We start from the raw sequence: 19,952 nt of genomic DNA, 5'->3' as shown, positions 1-19,952 counted from the left end.
CAAAAACGAATTACCAAACCAGCGACTAATTAAGTAACACGCCGTGCAATTTTATTTGATTAAAATTTTTTATTAAAAATGCTTTGTTGGGGTTTCTTTGATTAGTAAACGCGAAGCCTGTTAAAATGAACACATTAACCAGGGTCGGGCTAAAAGTTGGATATAAATAAAAAATGTTAGGTAAAATAATAGTTTATATAAATTAAAGTAGTATGAAGTAGTTTCATTTCGAAAGTTGGGCTTAAGATTAATATTGTTTGTAAAATGGCTTCGGTTTCCTCCTTGAAAAGGCACACAATAATACGGTTTTGAAAATGCACGGAATGTTCGTTGTTCAGGGACAGCTGGGTCCTGAGATTTGAGACCAAAGTGTGAGAGAGTGGTTGAGAAAGATGGCAGGATCGGGGTTAGACATCAACTCCACGGGCGGAGTGCAGGTCCACGCATATCTTTGAGTTGCGGTTCTGCTTCTGACTTATCTCTAGTACTTGGAACATCTCCTTGAGGGCCTCGCTGGTGCCCGTCTTTCGGCGGTTGCGCCTCCGCAGGGTCACGCCGCCCGACTTGAACTCTCGCACTAAAGCGTCAAGACCTGAAACAGAAAAAGACGGAAAGGAATGAGACCTAGGCTTTGAGCTGGAATTACATTAAGTCGCTACTAAAGCTTAACGAACATGCGGTTAGCTGTTAAGGGGAGGGGGACAACACCGTGGTCCAAGAAGCAGGCAATACTCACCCACGAAATCAAGTAAGCCCAGGACTTAAAAGGGTGTTTTTGGCTGGTGGCAATTGGACATAAATCACGGACAAGGCCAGAACGGGTTGATGCGAGCACCATGTCGGGCACTCGGCAACTGTCACCGGCGACAAATGAAGCTGCACCCCGGCGGAAGTCAATGGAAATATACGGTCTCCCACTCCTGACCAAGATGTGTGTGTTTTCAGTGGGTATGTTCAAGAGTAAAAGACTGGCAGGGCCAGGAAAAGTGGCGCAATAAAACACGGAAATATAAAACGCACAAATAATAATAATAAGCTATGGCCGGCCCAGCAGCAACAATGGGCTTGCGGTTCTGGAACGGTGCTATGGCTTGGCCCCTCCTCGTAAAAATAATAAATTGCGTCCTCTACGCCATCGTCATCATCGTCGTCGAATTTGATACGGTCCTGGCTTGACAGTTTTGGGCGGAGAAGTGGGCCAGGAAACAAACATAAAGCTGCAAGGCAAGCGTAAAATATAGCAAAAATGCGAGTGCTTCACTTAAAGCCCAAATTCAGGCAGGTTTCTTGGGTTGCCAGCGCATGGAAGCCAGGCAAAAGCCTTTTGCTCCAGTTCTCCGGAACCCAAGCACCGCACGGACGAAACTTAAATCAAATTTAAGTTTTCAACGTATCGCATGAAACCGGAAATGGCACTCAGAGATGCAGAGAGCTTTAGTGGCGGGCAGGATATTGACAAATGCGTGATGGAATTTCCGCTATTGCTCCTCCACTCTTACTCCCACTCCAAAAAGACAATTCGTTTAAACCGTTCTCTACCGCACACACGTAAGCCCGTATATTCGCCAACAGGGCAGGTCATGGAGGTCGGGCCTCCGTAGAAAGTGAAGCTGGTGGCAGGTATCTGGTGGCCATGGCAGCCGCACCAGCGATGGCAGCAACTTGTTGTTATGTATACACACGACACAGCCAGGCTTGGACAATATCGGCATTTCCATTCGCCTCGCCTCGCTTCGCTTCGCTCCACCTCGTTCCGGTGAGGGACGCTACATTTGTTCTTGCCTCCCCGCCGAGCAGGACGACGAGCTTGACTTGACGAGTGCGGCCAGGACACGAGCAGCGCCTGATGCCCAGCCGTAAAGCTGATGTAGGGCTGGCTGGCAGCTCAAATGCTTCACGTGCCTCAAGAGACGCGCGCGCGTTCTCCGCTCCACTCCGCAGGCAAGGTGCGCTATGCAGCCAGGTTCTCTATATATATATCTGATTATATATCCGAATATATATATACAAGTCGTCGTATTCGTAGCGGCGTTTTTCTGGCTTCCAACAATACGCGCGTTGATTGATTTTGATTTGAATGTGCGCTCGTTACGCATACGACGCGTGGTGCGCGCCAAAAAGTAGGCAACAGCAATGAAGCCAGCGTCAAAACAAAACGGAAACGGAAGTGCTTAGTGACAGTGTGCAGTGCCAGAGAAAGTGTGCGAGTGGGAGTGTGTGGCCCTGACATTGCTGGCCTAATCTGAAGTTCTTAATCCAAGTAAGTGGACCAACGGAGGATTACATTGATTCATTAAGAACAGTCATGAAATAAATCATCACATTTAAATAAGCTGTAGCCGAAAATTAAAGCCTAGCTCCTGGATCAATATCTCATATATATACATATTTGCCAAAGGTATAAAATATAATCATGCATTTCCTGCCTTGCTGCACACACGCACAAAAAGTTCAGCAACAATGTACACCGGTATATTTTCAATTTGATGCGGGCGTATGAGTTGATTTCATTTTCATTGAGCTTCTCCCTCAGCCTGGATTGACATGTGCAGGCGGATGATTTCTCTATTCACAGCATTTAGATTTAAAGTCGGTTTTCGTGTGTACAGCTCAGTTTAAAATTACTGGAATCAAATCGATTCGTTCAACTCGAGTTTTATCAGAATTGTAATAAAAGCGAAAATTAAACGACAAAGATGGCCCACAAGTGCAATATCAAAATAAACACTTCGGCCTCGACGAGGTACATACCTTTATATAGTTCACAACCATTGGCTTCGCATTGTGCGCTATATGTATGTATTATGAAATTATGTCAAAAAGAATAGCAATCAGTAATCCATCGTTAAAGCAGGGGTGAAATTCAAAACCTAATTAAGCTTCCACTATCTTTACGCTCGGGCTGAAGGCGAGACAAAATCGGGAATTGAATAGTAAATGGATTTTATTCATTATTGCAAGTGTTATATGCCATTAAAGCATTTGTGTGCCAGAATTTAAGGTAGATCTTTGAAGATAAAAATTAAGGAAAACACGCAATAACACATACTGATTACAAATAATATGTAGACAAATAACTGAGGATACATTTTGGGGCATTTCCAAACCACACGCTTTAAGTTTTAAATTTTCTGACTAGGAAAGGCATACAATGAACAACGCGCTTCCAGTGCCAATAATTCCTATTGATACCAGGTGTGTCCAGGGCATCAAAAACCGCTCCTCCGAGCCCTTGTCCCTCTCAAAAAGCTGCTCGCAAACTTAATTAAGAAGTTGCTGCTGCAGCAGTCGACAGTGAATGGCAAAAGTGGAGGCTGGGCGGAAAGCCAGCTAGTGAAAGCCTGCATTGAGCCGTAAAAGAAGCCGACGTGTAGGTAAAATCAATTACAATCGCAGACGGGTTGCCGAGTTGCGTGTGCGAGGGGCGGAGAGATGGAGGGCTCTTGCGGAAGGATGAGTGGCGTGGGCATAACTGACAATTGACGGCAACAAGTTGGACCCTTCAACCAGATCTCCAGGACACGGAGACAATGGCAGGCACTTGTCAACGCACGGCTGGCAGGGATTAGCCGCAGACACATGGCTGGTAACATGAGTGGGCTGGGAAGAGGGAAACCTTCTGCTGACAGCTTATTTCAGGCCAATTTCCCGAATTCGTGCAGACAATGCAGGCGAACTAGAGGGAAAATAATCTACTCAAATCGATACAGGCCAATGAAACGCTTCGAACATTCAAGTATGCTTAAGTCTATTCAACTTGTGCATAGTTTTTTATAACCATGTGCCCAAGGAGTTCATCTGCCACTCGAGATCCTTGGGAGGCGAACATTTTGAACAATGGTCAAAAGTTTCGGCCGAGCAGCTCCAAAACTTTATTGAATTTCCAGTTCTTTTGAAAGGTCTTAAAAGAATAAAAAACGCGGCCGCCCAATGACAGTTGAGGCCAAGAAGGTCGAAAGGAAACGTGTTGTGCGGTCATCAATGTGGCATTGACACTTTAACCCACCAACAGAAACACACACACACCCTCCATATAACCTATTGAAACAGTACAGGGAGTTTGACCCTGGATTGGATTACATACCTGTTGCTGCCCCGGCCTGTACCTGATGCATCACATTGTCGATGATCTTGTCGCCGCTGCCCTTGCGCAAGCAATGTCCGGCAATGTGGTCGCTGAAGCTGCCCCCGCCGTGATCCCCGCCAGCGGACACCAATCCGCCGGCAGCGAAAAGCTTGCCCGGCATGGGCGGTGGCGGAGGTGGGGGAGGTGGAACTGGGGGTGCGACCGGAGCAGCCAGCGACTTTTGCTCGGACTGCTGGTAACGCGCCAGTTGCTCCTCGGCGTGATCAGCCCGCGTCACTGCCTCGCGCAGCTGCTCCTCGAGAATCTCCAACTTAAGTTGTAATTTTTTTAGTTCATCGTTAGTAGTTTTGGCTATAGCCGCATCCATTAGACTTTGCTACAAATGCAAGAAACAAGAACAAGGGTAGAACGGGGCGGGCGAGCAGGAGGGGGAAAAGAGTGGGTTGTGGTTGGGTAAGAAAATTAGTAGATCTATCAAGGCGTATCACGGTCAGGTTAGTGCATCGAAAGCCAGGGGTCAGTGAGTGGGAAAAAGCGGCGCACGGCAAGCAAGCTGCTTACGTGTCTCAGTTGGTTTTTTGGTGGAGGAAGTGAAGAGAGGTGGCCTGACCCGGCACCAAGATTAGGGAACAACAACATGCCCAGCTGGGCACATTCCATGCATTTCTCAGAACGTATTATATAGGTGCATTGGGGAAATCGCCATCACCAGCTGTTCTTGTTGTGGTTCAGTTGCTCTTGAAGATATTCGAGAGCGGCTTGAAAATGTCAAACACGCTGCGTGTTTGCTAATGGATTGACAGAAGGACAGAATAGATAGTTTGATAGCCATTGACCAAGTGCAAAATCATAGAGTAACGAAAACTCGGGACTAACCATTTCCACAATGCGCTCGTTGTGCTCCCTAGCCTGCTGCTGAACCTGGTCCTGGATCTGCTCGAACTCCACCTGTTCGTTCAGCACGCTGGACGAGGTGCTGGTTCTGGATCCCGGCTGCCCATCGGTCAGATCGCGTGTCTTCGCCGTGAGTTCATCATTGCGTTGCTTCAACTTGATCAGAGCTGCCTCCATTCTGTTGGGATGTACATTAAGTTTCGCTTTTACCCCTTTATATTCATTTATTAACCCACTTCTGGCTAGTTTCCACACTCTCCTTCATGTTTTCGGTAAGCAACTTAGCCACTTTCGTCAAGTTGCTGTTCTCCGTGCGCAGCGATTCGTTCTCCTCCTCCAGGGAGTGTTGCTAATTGTGGGACAAAGAACAGAAAGTTTACTAGAGCCCTACATGAGCTGAGTCAAAGCTTATCTTTAAATGAACCGCAATGCAATGACTACATTGCTCGTGTTATTATACATTCGTGATCTACAATCCAACATAAGAAATATCTAAATATAGTTGCGATCAGGTGTTATTATTTCGTTATCCAGTACTTCAATCTTACCTGTTCCAACAGTTCGGCCATCTTTTCGTTGGCCTCGTACAACTGGAGCTCCACGGCGTTGGTGGCATGCTTCAGAGTCAGGAACTCATCGGCCAGACGCTCCACCAGGCCGCTGGTAATAGGCACGCCATCCGAATTGACCTCGACCAGGCTATCGAGCTCTTGAGTACCGATACTATCAGCGCTGTCTGCGCTGCCCGACTGCAAAATCTTGAAAAGCTTTCGCTTGAGTTCCACGGATCCGAGAACCGGACGGGGACTTATCTGAGGGGACTGATCCTGTTGCCTCTCGCGCATGTGCTCAATCTCGCTGGTGAGACTATGAAACAAGATATTCGTCAATAAAATGATTCCTTTTTAACAAATCGGAAAATCTACCTGTGAATCTGATCGACTTTCATTTTGTGCAGCTTGTCTAAAGCATTTCGCTCATTAAGAGCCTTGTTGAACTTTGAGCTCAGCTCCTTGATTTGAGTCTCAAAATTTGACTGCTGCTGTTGTAGCGACTCCAGCGCAACGCACATTTTCTCATGCTGAGTCTGCTGCTCCTCCTGTGTGGTTTTATCTGCAATACGTTTGTCGGATTAATAGAGATTTGTATTTTGTAAAGAGAAATAACATGTAAAGGCTTTATTTATAAACGTTTTAAAGGAATATCTTGAAAAACCACCATAAATTTTTTCGTAGGGAAATTTCAGACACTTTGCAATAATATCTTCTAATATATACTGAAGAAGGACTTACGCGTTTCGATCTCCAGTTTAAGAGCCTTGTTTTCTTCCCTCAGGGCAATGTTATCCTCAAGCAAGGTGAACATATCGTGCTCCGGGTCCTGCTCGTTGTAGTCAGGCTCCCGCACGCGACTCCGGCTGCGAGTCTTGGCCTCCTGGGTGCGAAACTTGGCCACCGGAATGCGCCCGCGTCGCTCCATTTTTCAGTAGAATTTTTTCCCTGGCAGGAATAATAAAATATTATTATATTTAGTGACTTAATTTGTGGCTAAGCTTAAACTTTGCTTACGTTTCGCTTGCGCACAAGCCTTAAAGCCAAATCCTTAACCTCTTATGCTAAGCAATGCAAATGGAACTTAATGCTGCCATCACCACGTGATGAGTGTTTGGGAGTGAATGCGTTTTGAGTGTGGTGGGTATGTGGGGAATGCTTTTGGATGGAGATGTGTGCTGCATGCCTTTAAGGTGACGAATTGCTCCTAGGGATGGGCCCACATTGAAACGCCTTGGAGTTTTACTTTTTGATTTTATTATTTGCTGTTTACAATTTTTTCTTGATTTCAGTTTTATCTTGCCTTGCCCGCCCCTTTCCTGTCAACCTATTTTGCTCTGTGTGCCACATGCGTGTGCTTCTGCTGGGTTTTGTGTTCGATTCGCTTGGATTCTGCTGTTTGCTCTGCTCAATCTTCTGCTTCGACTGCTAAAAATGCAGGACACCTGTTCGCCTTAGTTAAATTTATATCAGAAGTTGGCCGAAAGCATTTGGAATGCCTGCCGAAAGTTGCTACGAAACTAGTTAAAGTGCCACGCCCACTGCTCGATTTAAGCTTATAAATGGTTTAGCTTGGCTTTAGAAATATTTGCTTGTTAGTGCAGAAGCATATTCTTTTATCTCCTTTTTGTTTATTTTTTGTTTTGTCAATTCTTAACTAATTTAACTGTATTTTTGCCATTGGTTTTTGTGTTTTTTTTTTTCTTTTGCTAATTACTTATGCATACAATTTCCTTTGCTTTTACCGTAAATCAATTTCATATTTTGTCACTTGTAGTGTAAAAATAAAAAAACCTAAAGTTTATACACAAAATTCTCGAGTTTAGTACTACTCATTTTTCTCGCTACATTTGTTAGTTGCCTCGCTTTAAATATTATATATAAATTTTTGAGATTGAGTTGCTTTTGTTTTTCGATTTAGTTTTCATTCAATTTTATAAAAATAACTAATTAAAGGCGGCTTAGAGCTCTTTGTTTTTGCTTTTTTTTCTCGTTATCTTGTTGTGTATGCTTCTATGCTTGAATAGTTTTTTTTCTTTAATAATTTTTGATTTTTTTAAATTTGGTTTAAATAGCTATATAGTTAATGTTTTTTTTATGTATTTTCGAAATTAATATTAATGTATTTTTTCTTTCCTTTTTACAGCTAATTTTAAGATTTATCTTTGGGTAATCATGCTTTGTGTGCTAAATACTTTACATGTCTTTACGAATTTTATAATTTACATTCCTCTTTTTAGTATACGTACGTATAGTTTTTTATAAATTAATATTTTTATATTTTCTTTTTATATATATATATATATATTTATATATATACTTGTTTTAATATATGTGAAATTTCTGAGTCGAACAAGAAGCCTCAGTGTTGAGTTTGGAAATACAGATCTGTTAGGAAAAGAGGGGTTAATTTTTGTATATGTTTTGAGCTGTTTGCATTGAAAATACATAAATAAATGTTGATAATATTTTATAATAAATCAAACAAACAATACGAATTCGTAAGGCTTTGTACTGAAAGGTAAAATAAACAAAAATTCTTTTAAAGTCTAGAAAGGTATGATAAGCTACGCAGCTAAGCCTATAAATGATGTACGCTTTAATTTAAATGATTAACGAAATACTGTGGGTTTACGAAAGTGAATAGTCTAAATGTAATTATACATAAATATATTAATATACCCTGTTTTTTTGGGTAACGCTTTGACAGAACTTGATTTTTTGGAAATATTTTCGACATCGGAGATTCTTTCATACATAGTTTGTCAATTTTTTTTTCTTTTTATTTATTTAATACGGTTAATGTGTAAATATGTTTATCTTTGCTTTGAATTATGACCAAGTCATAGAAAGGGAATCATCTTAGCTTTGTTTTAAGGAACGTGTTGTGATACAAATAAAATGGATAATGTGTCTTGAAGGGTTTGGTTTGCAAAGGAAATCTGTGTTGAAAAACAAGAAATTTTCGTTTTGACAGATCTATTCATCGTACAACATGCAAGTGTGTTAGGGTGTGTTATGTCACCCAATGTGGGTTGCAAGATTTACAAGCAACATTTTAGACTGATCGTTTGAGTTGTGTTTATGACTGGACTCCTACGACCGCGCCTAGTCTGAGGATGGGTTTCAAACGATGTTGCTGCATGCTTCAGTTGGTAGTTTGCTTCGTTGTGGTGTTTGGTTTGGTTTCAATCAGATGGTTGCTGGTTTTTATCATCGAGCTTTATCTACATCTCCTCGATAAAGCCACGCAGTTTGTCGATAAACGGACGTCGGTAGGCAGACGAGTGCGCGATCTCTAACTTGTACCACTTGTCAAACGATTCCTTGGGGATCACCTCGCTCTCGTACAGTACACTGAACGTACTGCAGATGGTCTCGCCCGCGGCCATCTCATCTTCGAACTCGGCCATGAAGTGCTGCTGCAGCGAGTCGACGGCCTCGTCAATGCAAGCGATCTCCAGCGCCTCCTGGGCGTCGATGCAAAGTCGCAGCAGTGGTGTGCACCGGCTGCGGAAGCTCTCCGTGTTTAGCTGCAACGGCCTTGCGTTGCCTCCGCTCTTGTTGTTGTTGTGGGTATTTGTCATCACAGTCAGCGCGAAATCACAGCACAGGAATCTAGTGAGCTGCCTCACAAATTTGTCGTTGATGGCTACGTTGGTGTTTATGTAGTCGATGGCCATGTCGCAGGACAGTGCCAGCAGGTATCTAATCCGCTCCACATGCTCCACCGGTGATCGTGGTGTTGTGGGCGCTTTCCCTTTGCCATGTCCCTGTCCCTGGCCGGGTCCGTTGTCCAGAAAGTAAAAGCTGTTTGACTGCACAAATTCTCGATACTTGCGCACATCGTTCCAGAATAACTGTCCTCGGTCCAGTTTGTAGTCGTTGTGCCACAGCTTGCGGGCATAGGCGGCTCCAAATTCCTGCACGAAAAAACTGACGAAGGCGTAAACAAAGCGCTCCGTAAATATCGGACTCTCAAGCCAGCGCCGCTGCCACACATCCTTCAGGTCCAACTGTCCCGAATGGATGATCGGACCCAGGAATTCAAACACATAGCCCCAGCCGTTGGGCACGTCCACCAGCAGATCAGGGAAGTCGTCGCCAAACTTGGAGTACGCTTGTCCGAAGATCTCCTTGTCCACAGCATCCTTGCCCATTAGGTAAGCAAAGACGTTGGCACAGGCCTGACGCTGCTGGCGCTTTACCGTGCCCCTATGGAGGTAGTCCATCAGCAGATAGTGGAGAATCTTGGATTGTTGCGTGCCGTTGTGCGAGCGCCAAATGGTCAGCACCTCCGGTTGCCAGTCACGCGCGTTGAGAGCCTCCTCAACTAGTTTGGTAATGAGCTCTTGGCATTGCTTGCCATCGAAGCCGGCATCTGCTGGGTGTTCCACATGGCTTCTGTTTCCACTGGCTGGGGGCAAGGATGTTCCCAAGGGCGGTGGCTGCTGGTACGGCGAGAATCTGTAGTTTTGGCCCGGACGTTTTAGCAAGGACGTCGGCGGTGGCACACTGGATGAGTTTGCGGGCGTCGAGCTGACCGGACGGTTGCCCGCATTGCGCCACTGGTAGTTCGATGAGTTGCCCAGCTTGGCGGGTGAATCGTCGCTAGCACTGCTGCTGCTGAATCGCAGCTTGTTCGGATCAATGCTGAGGGTCTGGTTCTCCTGGTGCTGTTTGTTGGGCATCTTTTGCATAAAATAGTTTCCGCCGTCGTGACTGTGCTGGTGGTGGTGCTTTTGCTGCTGGTGGTGAATCGGCTGCTGGTGTTGGTTCATGCCGCCTCCACGACCACCGCCACCGCCTCCCCCGCCACTGCTGTGGTGCGACTGATCCTTGGGATCGTCGTGCTGCTTGTGGCGCTGTCCGCGTCCGGTTTGCTGACCAGGTTGTTGGGTGACCGGCTGATCCCAGTTGCGCAACCTCAGATCAAGCACATCCTGCATCATGAACCGCACCCGACTACTTATCTTGATATGCGCCTGTTGGCGGTGGCCCGTTCCTCGAGAACGGTTAATAATATCCTGAATGCGGCGGAAGATCTTTTCAATGCGATCCCTCAACTGATACTGCTCGGGTTGGCTGGCCTCCAGCAAATGACCCACAGTGGTCAGCAGTTTACACATATACTCCAGCTTTTCCTCGCATCCGTGCTCAAGCAGGGACTCCACACAGTTGAGCACTCGATCGCTGGTTAGCGACTGGAGCTTGAAGAGCTCGCCAATGAAACGAACAGTGCCCCAAGCACGGCGACGGAACTGGTACTCCAGATCCTCCATCTCAGCACGCAACTCTGCTTTCCTTGCCGGGTCCGTGCTCTGGCTGATACGATCCATTGTCGGCTGCAGCTTTTTGGCCTTCGCATTGGCATCGTTCACATTCGACTCAAATTCGTGTTGAATGCGTGTAATTAGCGAGCTGGTGAAGAGTGACTTGTTTTCGGCCTTGATTTCGTGGAAAAGCACCTTGCAGAAGCGGGCATATGTGGGCGCAAAGTTCGGCTCACTAATAGTCTTCTCAAAGATCAGCAGCATGACCTGGAAAGTAGTAGCGGTTATAGTATTTGCCATAAAAGGTTTTGAAGAGTGGAGCTCTTATAAAGTTAATACCGAAAACAAATATTTTTACAATATTCCTTTCTAATCTGCTAAAATCAATATACTTGATCCAATTAAGCGTTAACTTACGTTTGTCATTTTGGCTTCATTGTCCATTTTAATGCTGGACATCTCCTTGAGAAGGACCTCGAAGTTATCGGGCGTAAGTTTGTTGAGAATACCGCGCACCTTCTTCAGCACGCCCTCGACGTCGTCGTCTTCATCCTGACCACTGGCCATGGAAACACGGCGCAGGGTACCCGGCTGCCAGGCGTTCTCGCACTCAGACAGCTTGATCTCCTCCTTAAGCGACAACTGCACCCGGATGATGTCCATGTGGCGCTGATTTGAGTTGGATCCACCACCTCCGCCACCACCCATGTTGCCCATGCTAACGGACCCGCCCATCTGCTGATGTCCGTCGTGATGCTTCTTGTTAGGCCCATGACCACGCCCGCGCTTTCCGGGCACATAGTCCATCGACTCGTTGAAGTTCATGTGCTGGTACTGTTGGATGTGCTGGCCGTGACCATGGCCATGGTGCTGCTGAGGTTGCTGCTGGCGGGAGACAAACAGCTGCGAGATACAGTCGCCCTTCTGGCAGGGCACCATGGGTGGCTTGCGCGAGTCGCTACGCTTGGACAGCTCACGCAAGGTTTCGATGCTGTAGCGAAAGTTTTTAGGGACCTGAGGACTGGGACCGGGACTCTGGCTGGGACTTTTTGACTGCGCTATTTTCTGCTGACTGGCTTTTGGTGATCCCGGACCTTTTCCGACTGCCTGATGTAGTGGAGAGCCCTTTTTACTGCCAGCGCTCTTCTCTCTGGAAATCTGTGCATTAACCTTGGGAGCGCAGTCCACATTATCCGCGCTTCGACTGCTTATCGAGGATTCATCCTCTGCTGCCTTGCTGATCGTCGAACTTGACCATGTGGAGCTGCATATGAAACCTGTTTCGTGGCGCGTCTCCTCATGGAAATCCCCAAACTTGAGTTCAACCACAGCATTCTCCTCGACCTTTCCCACGCCACCAGCACCCACTGGAACTGGCTCATCATCTTCGCACACTGAGCTGCTGCTGTTGAGGAACTGCAGCTGTTGGGTCTCTGAGGGAGCGGCGGATGTGTTGGGGCTGCCCTTCTGCAGGAACTTGGCTACAATCTCATCGTTGGCCAAGTGCTTTTCTAATTTGACTTCTGGATTATTTGCCATGCTGTTGCTATCCTCTTTGCTGTCAGCTGTGGAAAAACAAAACATTTAATCAGCACTTGTTAGAATAATAAATATAAAGTAGCATTTCATTTATAAAGCAATTATTACGAGTCAAAAATACATTTGGAGATACAAAAGTCATATTTAGAAACCGCGAACTACATAGTTCACGTTGTGGAAAATGTGGTTGTGCAGTCCGTTTTTGATAAAATAAAATAATAGCTCAGTTCCGGGAAATCGTAAGCTCATTAATGAAATTCCGAGAACAATGACGCTGGGCCATAATTTTTGATTTAAAAGTAAGAAAATTTTTTTTTGTAATGTCTACTCACATTCAGGATCGCTGTTGGCTTCCACATCCATGTCATCCTCGTCATTGTTGTTGTTGTTGCTCGTCAAGTGCTCCTTGGGATTGAGCAAGGGGTTGTCTCTTAGAGTAGAACTTACGTTAGGATTATTACTAGTTGCACTAAGCTTATCAGTCGTCGGTTGCGCCGTCGCCTTGTCGTCGAATACAGTCGTTCCTTGTTTGGTTGTTGCCGCTACCGTGGTTGTTGATGTTGTGGTAACCGCGTTGTTGTTTGAGTTGATCTCTGGCGCGCCGTTGCCATTGCCCTTGCCATTGTTGTTCTGGTTCTGCCCCTGGCTGCTTGTGGTGGTTGTTATCGAGGACTTCTGTTTTTTTTTCTCCAGCTCCTTCGCTCGTTTCTGGGCCTTGTGCTGCTTTTTAGTCGACTTGTTGGTGTTATTGGTAGCAGCGGTGTTGCCGGCAAGCAGGGTGACGGCGGCCGAGATGCGGGAGGCAGCCGGTGATGCTGCAGCTGAGAGTTTTCCTGGGATCTGCTTCCCCTGCTGCAGGAGATTGACTGGCTGCTGCCGCTGCGGCTGTCTAGATGTGTGTGTCGGCGTGGAGGCTGCCGACGAAGAGGCCCCCGAACTAGTTGTGGTCGAGGTGGCGGGCGGAACACCCGACTTCCTGTTGGGCGAGCTCGCTGCTGGCTTGGACGGCGCCGGAACAGCTGTGGTAGCTATCGACTTGCTTGGCTTCTGCTGGGCGACACGTGAGGCTGGCGGCGGTGTCGAGTGTACTGCTGGTGTCAGCATCGGCTGGCTTCTGGACAAAATGGAGATGCCTGGGCATCCGCTGGCCGCTGCCTCGGCCACGTCATTCGCTATGGATGTCGGCGTGGCGGTGCCTGCGAGCAAATACATTATTCTATGTTTACGGGCTAAAGGTTTACGGGCTAACACTTACTTTGCTTGTTGGCCGATTTGGGGCGCTGCTTTTTGGCTTGCTCTTGGAACAGGACGGGCTGCTGGCCCGCGTCGATGACTTCGGGCAGATTTAACTCTGAGTGTACCAGTGGCAGGCTATCATGCGTCTCCGTGACATTGTCCACTGCAAAAGGAATCATTAGACATGAACACTAAAACCCCGGCCAACTTCGGCGTCCCGACGTTTTACATACCCTGTGTGGGTCTTTTTCTAAAATCTTTTGTTTAAAATTTCTTATTGTTTTTGTTTAAGCCTCAATTTTATTTGATGTTAAAAAATTTGAATTTTAAAGACTTTTTTAACTCGATCTTTTAAACAAATTTAAAATAAACAGGTTACTGGGATGCCTTCGTTGATTTCAGTTTTATATACATAATGGGATTGGAGAACTCAAATTTTTTTTCCTATTTGCAAATTTACGAAATTAGGCAAAATGCCAAAACAGTCTTAAAAATAAATAAGAATAAGTAAACAAATATCTACATTAATTTTTATCAAGCAGCATCTATAAACTCACCGTCGCTGTATTGCAAGAAACTAAGGTGCTCTTCGGTGTTGCCCGAGTGGGCCAGTAGTATATCCTTGACAATAACACTGATCTGATCCTTATCCGTGGCCCCGGGTGAAGGTGACTGTCCGGCATCCGGAACGGCCACATCTTCGCCAAACACTAACCCAGGACACTTCTCCGAGGAGATGGACTGGCCAAGACAAGACGCCGACTTCACAGTCTGCATCTGCTGATCCACCATGACCCCAGACAAAAGGGACGATGCCGAGGCGGAGTCCATGAGAATGGGTGCCTGGAAAAGGCACATGGTGCTATCAGAATCCTGTGCCGTGCTTGGTGTCAGCGTCGAGTTCGAGTCCTTCTTGATGAACACCGAGCTTTTTGGATTCAACACGTCCTCTTTGGTGTCCGGATGGATGATGGGAATGGCGTATTTACGCTGGCTGATTTTGTCGTTGTTGGCTCCCAGTTGTTGGGCGGATACCACTGGCGGAGTGGGCAATGAAGTGGTTGAGAATCCAGTGGCCACCGGCGGCACTCCACCCACACTCGGCACACTGGGCAACGCTGTGGTGCTGCTGCTCTGCAAGTGCGCCGCATAAGTATGCAAACCCCCCGGCGTTTGAGGAGGCGGAGCAGCCATTCCCGCAGAAGTTAGTATGGGAGCAGCCGTCATCCCGGCTGGTGGTCCCAAAGTAATTCCCGGAATGAAGTTGGGCTGAATGTGGAAGGCCGCCGCTCCGTTCAGCGTCCCGTTGCGCGAGTTAATCATTGGAGCCACCGTTGCCGGAGCGGGACGTGGGGCATTTGGCTGACCTACGGTGTATGTGGTATAGTAGTTGGGGTGCGGGGCGGTGGCCGCAGCCCTTTGGCCGCCTCGAATGTTGCCTCTGTGAGAGTTTCCACCACTTGCCACATTGTTACCGGCGCTATTCTGTGCCGTGGTCATATAGTAGGTAATCGCTGGCGCCTGACCAGCTCCAACTGCCCCGCCAGGTACTTGTTGTTGGCCACTCGGCGGCAGTCTTCTGTTGCGGCTGAGGTTGGGCTGTCGCAAAGAAGGCGGTTCCTGGAGCTCCGGCCGCTCCGTTTGTGGGAAAGGCCACCGCCGACTGCATGCCCATGAGCTGTCCATTCGGGTTATAGGGTATATAGGTTGCCGAGATGTAGGTGGCCCCCGCACCACCCGCATTCAGACCAGCTGACGGCGGAAAATGGGGTGGCAAGGTTGGGTTGCTTAACGCACGGGTTAGGTTCGCGCCAGGAGCCACGCCATTGGCTCCACCATGGTGGCTATGTGGTTGAGGATGTCCCAACGAGTTGTTGCTGGCGGCGGCGCTCAGTTGGAGGGTAGCGCCGCCGCCGCCACTGGCATTGTTGCTTGTCGACGCGGAGTGGGCAGCGTAGGTCGGCTGCGGGTAGAAGATGACCGGCTGGTGGTGCGCTTGGGCCTGGGCCTGAGCCTGGGCCTGTGCTTGCACCTGCTGCTGCTGTTGTTGTTGTTGCTGCTGCTGGATGTGTTGCTGGAGGTGGTGATGCTGCTGCTGCTGCTGGTGTTGCTGCTGTTGCAGCAACTGTTGCTGCTGGTGGTGGTGTAGGCCGCTGTGGTTCGGGACAAACAGTGCGTGGGTTGCCTGCTGCTCCTGTTGTTGCTGCTGGTGCAGGATACTACTCCGCACCTGCTGCTGCTGTTGTTGAACTGCCTGTTGCTGTTGCTGCTGCTGCTGGAGGTGATGGTGGTGCGAGTGCGCCGTCTGGTGGTGCTGGGCTTGGTGGTTGTGGTTCTGCTGGTGTGTCGACTGTGGTCTGGTTCCCTTCCCACCCCCTCCCTGTTGTAGGAACATAGGAGGACCTTCGGAGGATCTGCACACGCATTCAATCGCACGGTCACACGCACAGGCACACACGGAGAGTTAAGAAAACCGCGGCCGGAACAAAACAGATGTACAAATCGTAATGTTAGTAAGATGGAAATGGAAGTGAAAATGGGTTGGCAATGTAAGGAATGCTTGGCGTATTATGGTTCAAAGCCGTGAGATGATGCATGCGTTTGTGAATCGAATCGAGTGTGTGAGAAAGCAACCAAAAAACGGCATGCAAATCATGTGTTTAGATCTTATGACTAAGAGCTCCGTAGTAAACTCAGAGAATGCACTCCCTCTTTCACCACTTTTTCTCCCAGACTCTCACTTAATTGAGCTATTTAATTGGAATGTGGAGTATGATGTCACTCGTGGGCCGTGTATACATCCAAAATGTTTTCGAAGATGGCCCGCCACCTTATCGCCGGGTTTATCAATGGAATAGTCACTAGCGGATCGGAACCCAAGTACTAGCGAATGGGTGACACACCGTAACAAGTGGCGCTATTAGTCAGTACTGGCCTTAAAGCCGAACAACACAAAGGCAGCCACAAAGAAGCAGCAGCTGGCGGGCGTGGGAGGTGAGCGATGGTCCGCTGTCGGCTGTTTGGCCGCAACCAGTTTGGCATTCCGTCAGCACTTTCCTCAGCACAGTAGAAACTACCAGAAGTGGATCACTTAATTCGAGCAAAGGGAATTTCTTTGTTGTTCTGTTAAGCAAATTTAATTAAACTAGGTATAATGCTGATTGATAAGAATATAACAACTGCTTCATCAGTGTCAGCATAGTGTTTACTCGGAAAACTGATCAAGCTTAAAAAAACCTTTGAGGGTCTTATGACCAAGCCTTTCATAAACAAAAACATAATACTTGCTGAGAATCGATTGAATTTTAACTAACAAAAAACTACCCTTTTCTACTCACAGAAAAGTAATCAAGGATTTCTAAGAAATGCAATCTAATATTTGAATACTTTAAAAACAATATACATACACCCTCAATAAATTATATTAAAATTGTATTTTATTTGGAAATTTGTTGATCAAAACCAAATGTTCTACAAAAATCGAACGCTTTTTATATGAAAATAGTGCAATTTTTTTTTAAAAATACATAATTTTGGCGTTTTTTTTTTAAATTGCTATTCTATCCTAAATGTATGTCCAAAAACTATTAGCTTTGACAGAGCTTTTGGCCAGTTTTCACTGTGCTGTGCCGATTGCCGCTCTGCTGTGGCCTAGAAAAACCAACTCCGCTGCAGTTTGAGGCCAAGCACCTCGCCAGGAAAAAACCTGTTTTCCAGTCAGAGAAAAAGATGCCGCTGCAACTTAAGTTGGACGCCCATTTTCACTCGATGGCAAGGAAAATGAAAACCTTGCTGGCAGAAAGGCTCACTTGTTTCTGGTTTGTTTGTAAACAAAACCAGTTGGAGCAATGTGTGGGTGCTGTTCTAATTGGGATCACTGATTGGGAGTGCATTCGTATTGGAGTGTTTGTGGTGGAGTGTGTGCGTTAAACTAAGAAAACAATAACTAATGCGAATTATTTACACTAAAAGAAGAGCTCGGATGTGAATGCAGTGTAACTCGAGAACTTACCGCTTCCTGTGCTGCTGCTGATGTCCTTGGGGACTCCACTCGATTAGTAGATGATGTGGTGATCCTATCGGTATTCGGTTTATCCTGATGCTAGATCCGCTGCCTCAAAGGCAGTGGTTACGTCGTGATCCTTTCCGGCTTTCACTCCTGGTTAAGCCCTACGCCTCCTCCTCCTCCTTTTTATTTGCACCTCCTTGGCCAATTAGCTTTATCTCTCCTCGTTTGGACACTCGTGGTTCGCTCTATCCGGAATTTTTAGATATTCCATGTATGAAAATACGCGAGTTCTACGATGCACATCTACATCCACATTGGTGCAGACGGACGAGGGGCACGTACACGTACATACGTACAAAAATATACAAAATAACGTACGGCTAGTGCTAAAATTTCACGGTAATTTTTCTATAATTAAGAGTGAGAGAAAGATAAAACGTAAGCTTGAATTTTGCATTTACATAAAATTACAATAAGATTAATTCTATGAACTCCCGACCAGCGCCTGCTTTGATTTTTTGTTCCCTCTCCGTCCAGCTGAGCAGGCTCAGCCCCAGATTAAGAATATAAAATGGGCAGCTATTCCATATTTTGAGTGTGCTGGCAAAGGGTTTCCAGTTTTTTTTTGGGGGTTTTCAGTTTTTCCTGCGAAGGCAAGGCGTTGGTTGTTGTTTTTTTTTTGCCATTTCTCGCCTTTTGCCGTTCGCTTTTTGCGCTCTCTTTCTGTCTTTGTCTAACCATTGGTACTTACCGCCTCGCTCCGCTCCTCTTTACTCGCTCTCTCTTGCTCGCACACCACACACAAAACTGAGGAAACAAAAAAAAATGCAGTTCCACGCGGGGAACACGCCAAAAAGTTTCACTGGCACTGCGACTTTACATCAGTGCATCGTCTGCTACACCTTGTTATGTATACGCGGTTCACTATCTGTTACAAATAATTTTGTAAATGTAAATAGTCTACAGAAACACGTCCGTTCCGTTCGATGAAATCAAAGTGACCGTGGCGAGGCCGATGGAAGATCCCAAAAGGTGTAACGCAGAACACACTCAAAAATACCCTATAATGGTCGGAATATACTGAAAATATACAATATAAATTCGAGTTGGCTTAGTGCGGACTCAAGCCGCGGAGGTAAATTTGGCTAAAGGCTGTGCATTTATACTTAATTAAAGCTCTATTTTTCCTTTTAATATTTACTAAATAATAATAATATTTACTTAAGTTATATTTTTTGTTATAAAGCATATATGTACATATATTTAGCCATTTATTCTATATTTATACGTACATATTGCGGTGTCTGGATTTTCACAATGGCCCCAGACATGCATGTGTTAGAAAGGCACAGCTAGTGTGTACTATTAGGTAAAATTGAACTGGAGCGCTTTTTAATTTTTTAAGCCTTTTAAAAGATGATTTTAGTCAATTATTTCTACTTACTTACAAAGGTATATTCTATATAAAATAAGTAAGTAACAAGTTTTACGTGAAGCGAACTATTTTCGAAATCGAAGAAATCTTGAAATCGTACGTAGTCGTTTAGTAAGTAAGATAGCCACCAGATGTCGCCAGAGTTAATTTTTAAACTTGGGAATCCCATAATTCGCTATTTTTTTAATCTCGAAAAAACAAAAACTAAAATTGGTTCTGACGAATAACATTAAAAAAAAATTAAGTACTCATGATGAAGAGGCAGAGAAATGTTGTTTAACTTCCTTTTTGTAAGGATTTTTAATTATTTATTGTACAAATGCCGGCAAATAAATAAGTTCCACCATGGACCACTTTATGTTTTTTTGAAAAGCACATGCGCAGAATTTGCGCTTCCATTCCCAGCTTCCACTTACTCTTCCCCTATATTCCCCTCCGTGGAAGACGAAAAGATTTTACGCGCTTGTAGTAAAAGCTTAGCTCCTTCTCTTTTGCCTGATACGCTGTCATAGCCGCCACCCCCTTTCTTAACATACATAGCTCTTTACTCACAATCAAGTAGCTCTTTATAAGCAGCCTTCCATCGATATGTTTTCAATGCTATCACCCAGAGTACTTCTTAATTCCTATCTTAAGAAACAATTGTAATTTAAATGTATAAAAATCAAATCTTTGCCTTCCTTACACAAGCATTGCATAAAATATATATACAGAGTCCCCACAAACAGGAACTGAAAGGATTATTTTGCGGCTGGGAAAGCAAAAAGACTAGACCGCAAATGCAAATGTTTTAAGTTGGCACAACGAAACCGCACACAGACAAACGGTTTTTCCATGCAGTTGTGAAGTCATTTGCATTGCTTGTTTTCCTGTACGTCCTGTCATGTTTTTGTGGTCTCTGTGGTCGAAATAAAGACAGTGTTGTAAT

The 19,952-nt window shown here is 45.8% G+C and overlaps 2 protein-coding genes across 6 annotated transcripts; both read right to left on the bottom strand.

Annotated features, from left to right (window-relative positions):
- Nucleotides 1-176: 176 nt before the first annotated feature.
- LOC108041687 (shootin-1) lies at nucleotides 177-17,701 on the bottom strand. Of its 5 annotated transcripts, none has more exons than XM_017119672.2 (8): nucleotides 17,593-17,701; nucleotides 6,274-6,480; nucleotides 5,908-6,094; nucleotides 5,530-5,848; nucleotides 5,218-5,330; nucleotides 4,964-5,159; nucleotides 4,085-4,463; nucleotides 177-592 (listed from the first exon to the last, which is right to left on the bottom strand). In XM_017119672.2, exons 2-8 carry the CDS (start codon nucleotides 6,458-6,460, stop codon nucleotides 408-410), a joined length of 1,566 nt encoding a protein of 521 aa, XP_016975161.1. In that variant the 5' UTR covers nucleotides 6,461-6,480; nucleotides 17,593-17,701; the 3' UTR covers nucleotides 177-407. The 5 variants fall into 5 exon arrangements, 4 of the variants coding, with proteins under 4 accessions (XP_016975161.1, XP_016975162.1, XP_016975164.1 ...); XM_017119673.2 differs by lacking the exon at nucleotides 17,593-17,701 and adding an exon at nucleotides 6,550-7,828; XR_001769163.2 differs by lacking the exon at nucleotides 4,085-4,463 and adding an exon at nucleotides 4,649-4,875 and having other exon boundaries at nucleotides 520-592.
- Nucleotides 8,291-17,706, bottom strand: LOC108041686 (eukaryotic translation initiation factor 4G). The gene is given in 7 exon segments (XM_017119671.2): nucleotides 8,291-11,072; nucleotides 11,223-12,370; nucleotides 12,677-13,540; nucleotides 13,600-13,743; nucleotides 14,138-15,156; nucleotides 15,158-15,994; nucleotides 17,593-17,706. Coding segments are annotated over 6 exon segments (6,306 nt in total). The 5' UTR covers nucleotides 15,976-15,994; nucleotides 17,593-17,706; the 3' UTR covers nucleotides 8,291-8,759.
- Between the last annotated feature and the right edge of the window lie 2,246 nt (nucleotides 17,707-19,952).

This window comes from Drosophila rhopaloa, unplaced genomic scaffold, assembly GCF_018152115.1.
Source record: "Drosophila rhopaloa isolate 14029-0021.01 unplaced genomic scaffold, ASM1815211v1 contig_178, whole genome shotgun sequence".
Classification (NCBI taxonomy): Eukaryota; Metazoa; Arthropoda; class Insecta; order Diptera; family Drosophilidae; genus Drosophila; species Drosophila rhopaloa.
This window is presented reverse-complemented; position numbering and strand designations above follow the sequence as displayed.

Coding starts and splice junctions, on each gene's coding strand:
- LOC108041687 (XM_017119672.2), bottom strand. CDS start 6,460: ATGGAGCGACGCGGGCGCATTCCGGTGGCCAAGTTTCGCACCCAGGAG. Junction 5,849..5,907: donor AAAGTCGATCAGATTCACAG/GTAGATTTTCCG, acceptor CTTGTTTCATAG/TCTCACCAGCGAGATTGAGC. Junction 4,464..4,963: donor ACGAGCGCATTGTGGAAATG/GTTAGTCCCGAG, acceptor TTGCATTTGTAG/CAAAGTCTAATGGATGCGGC.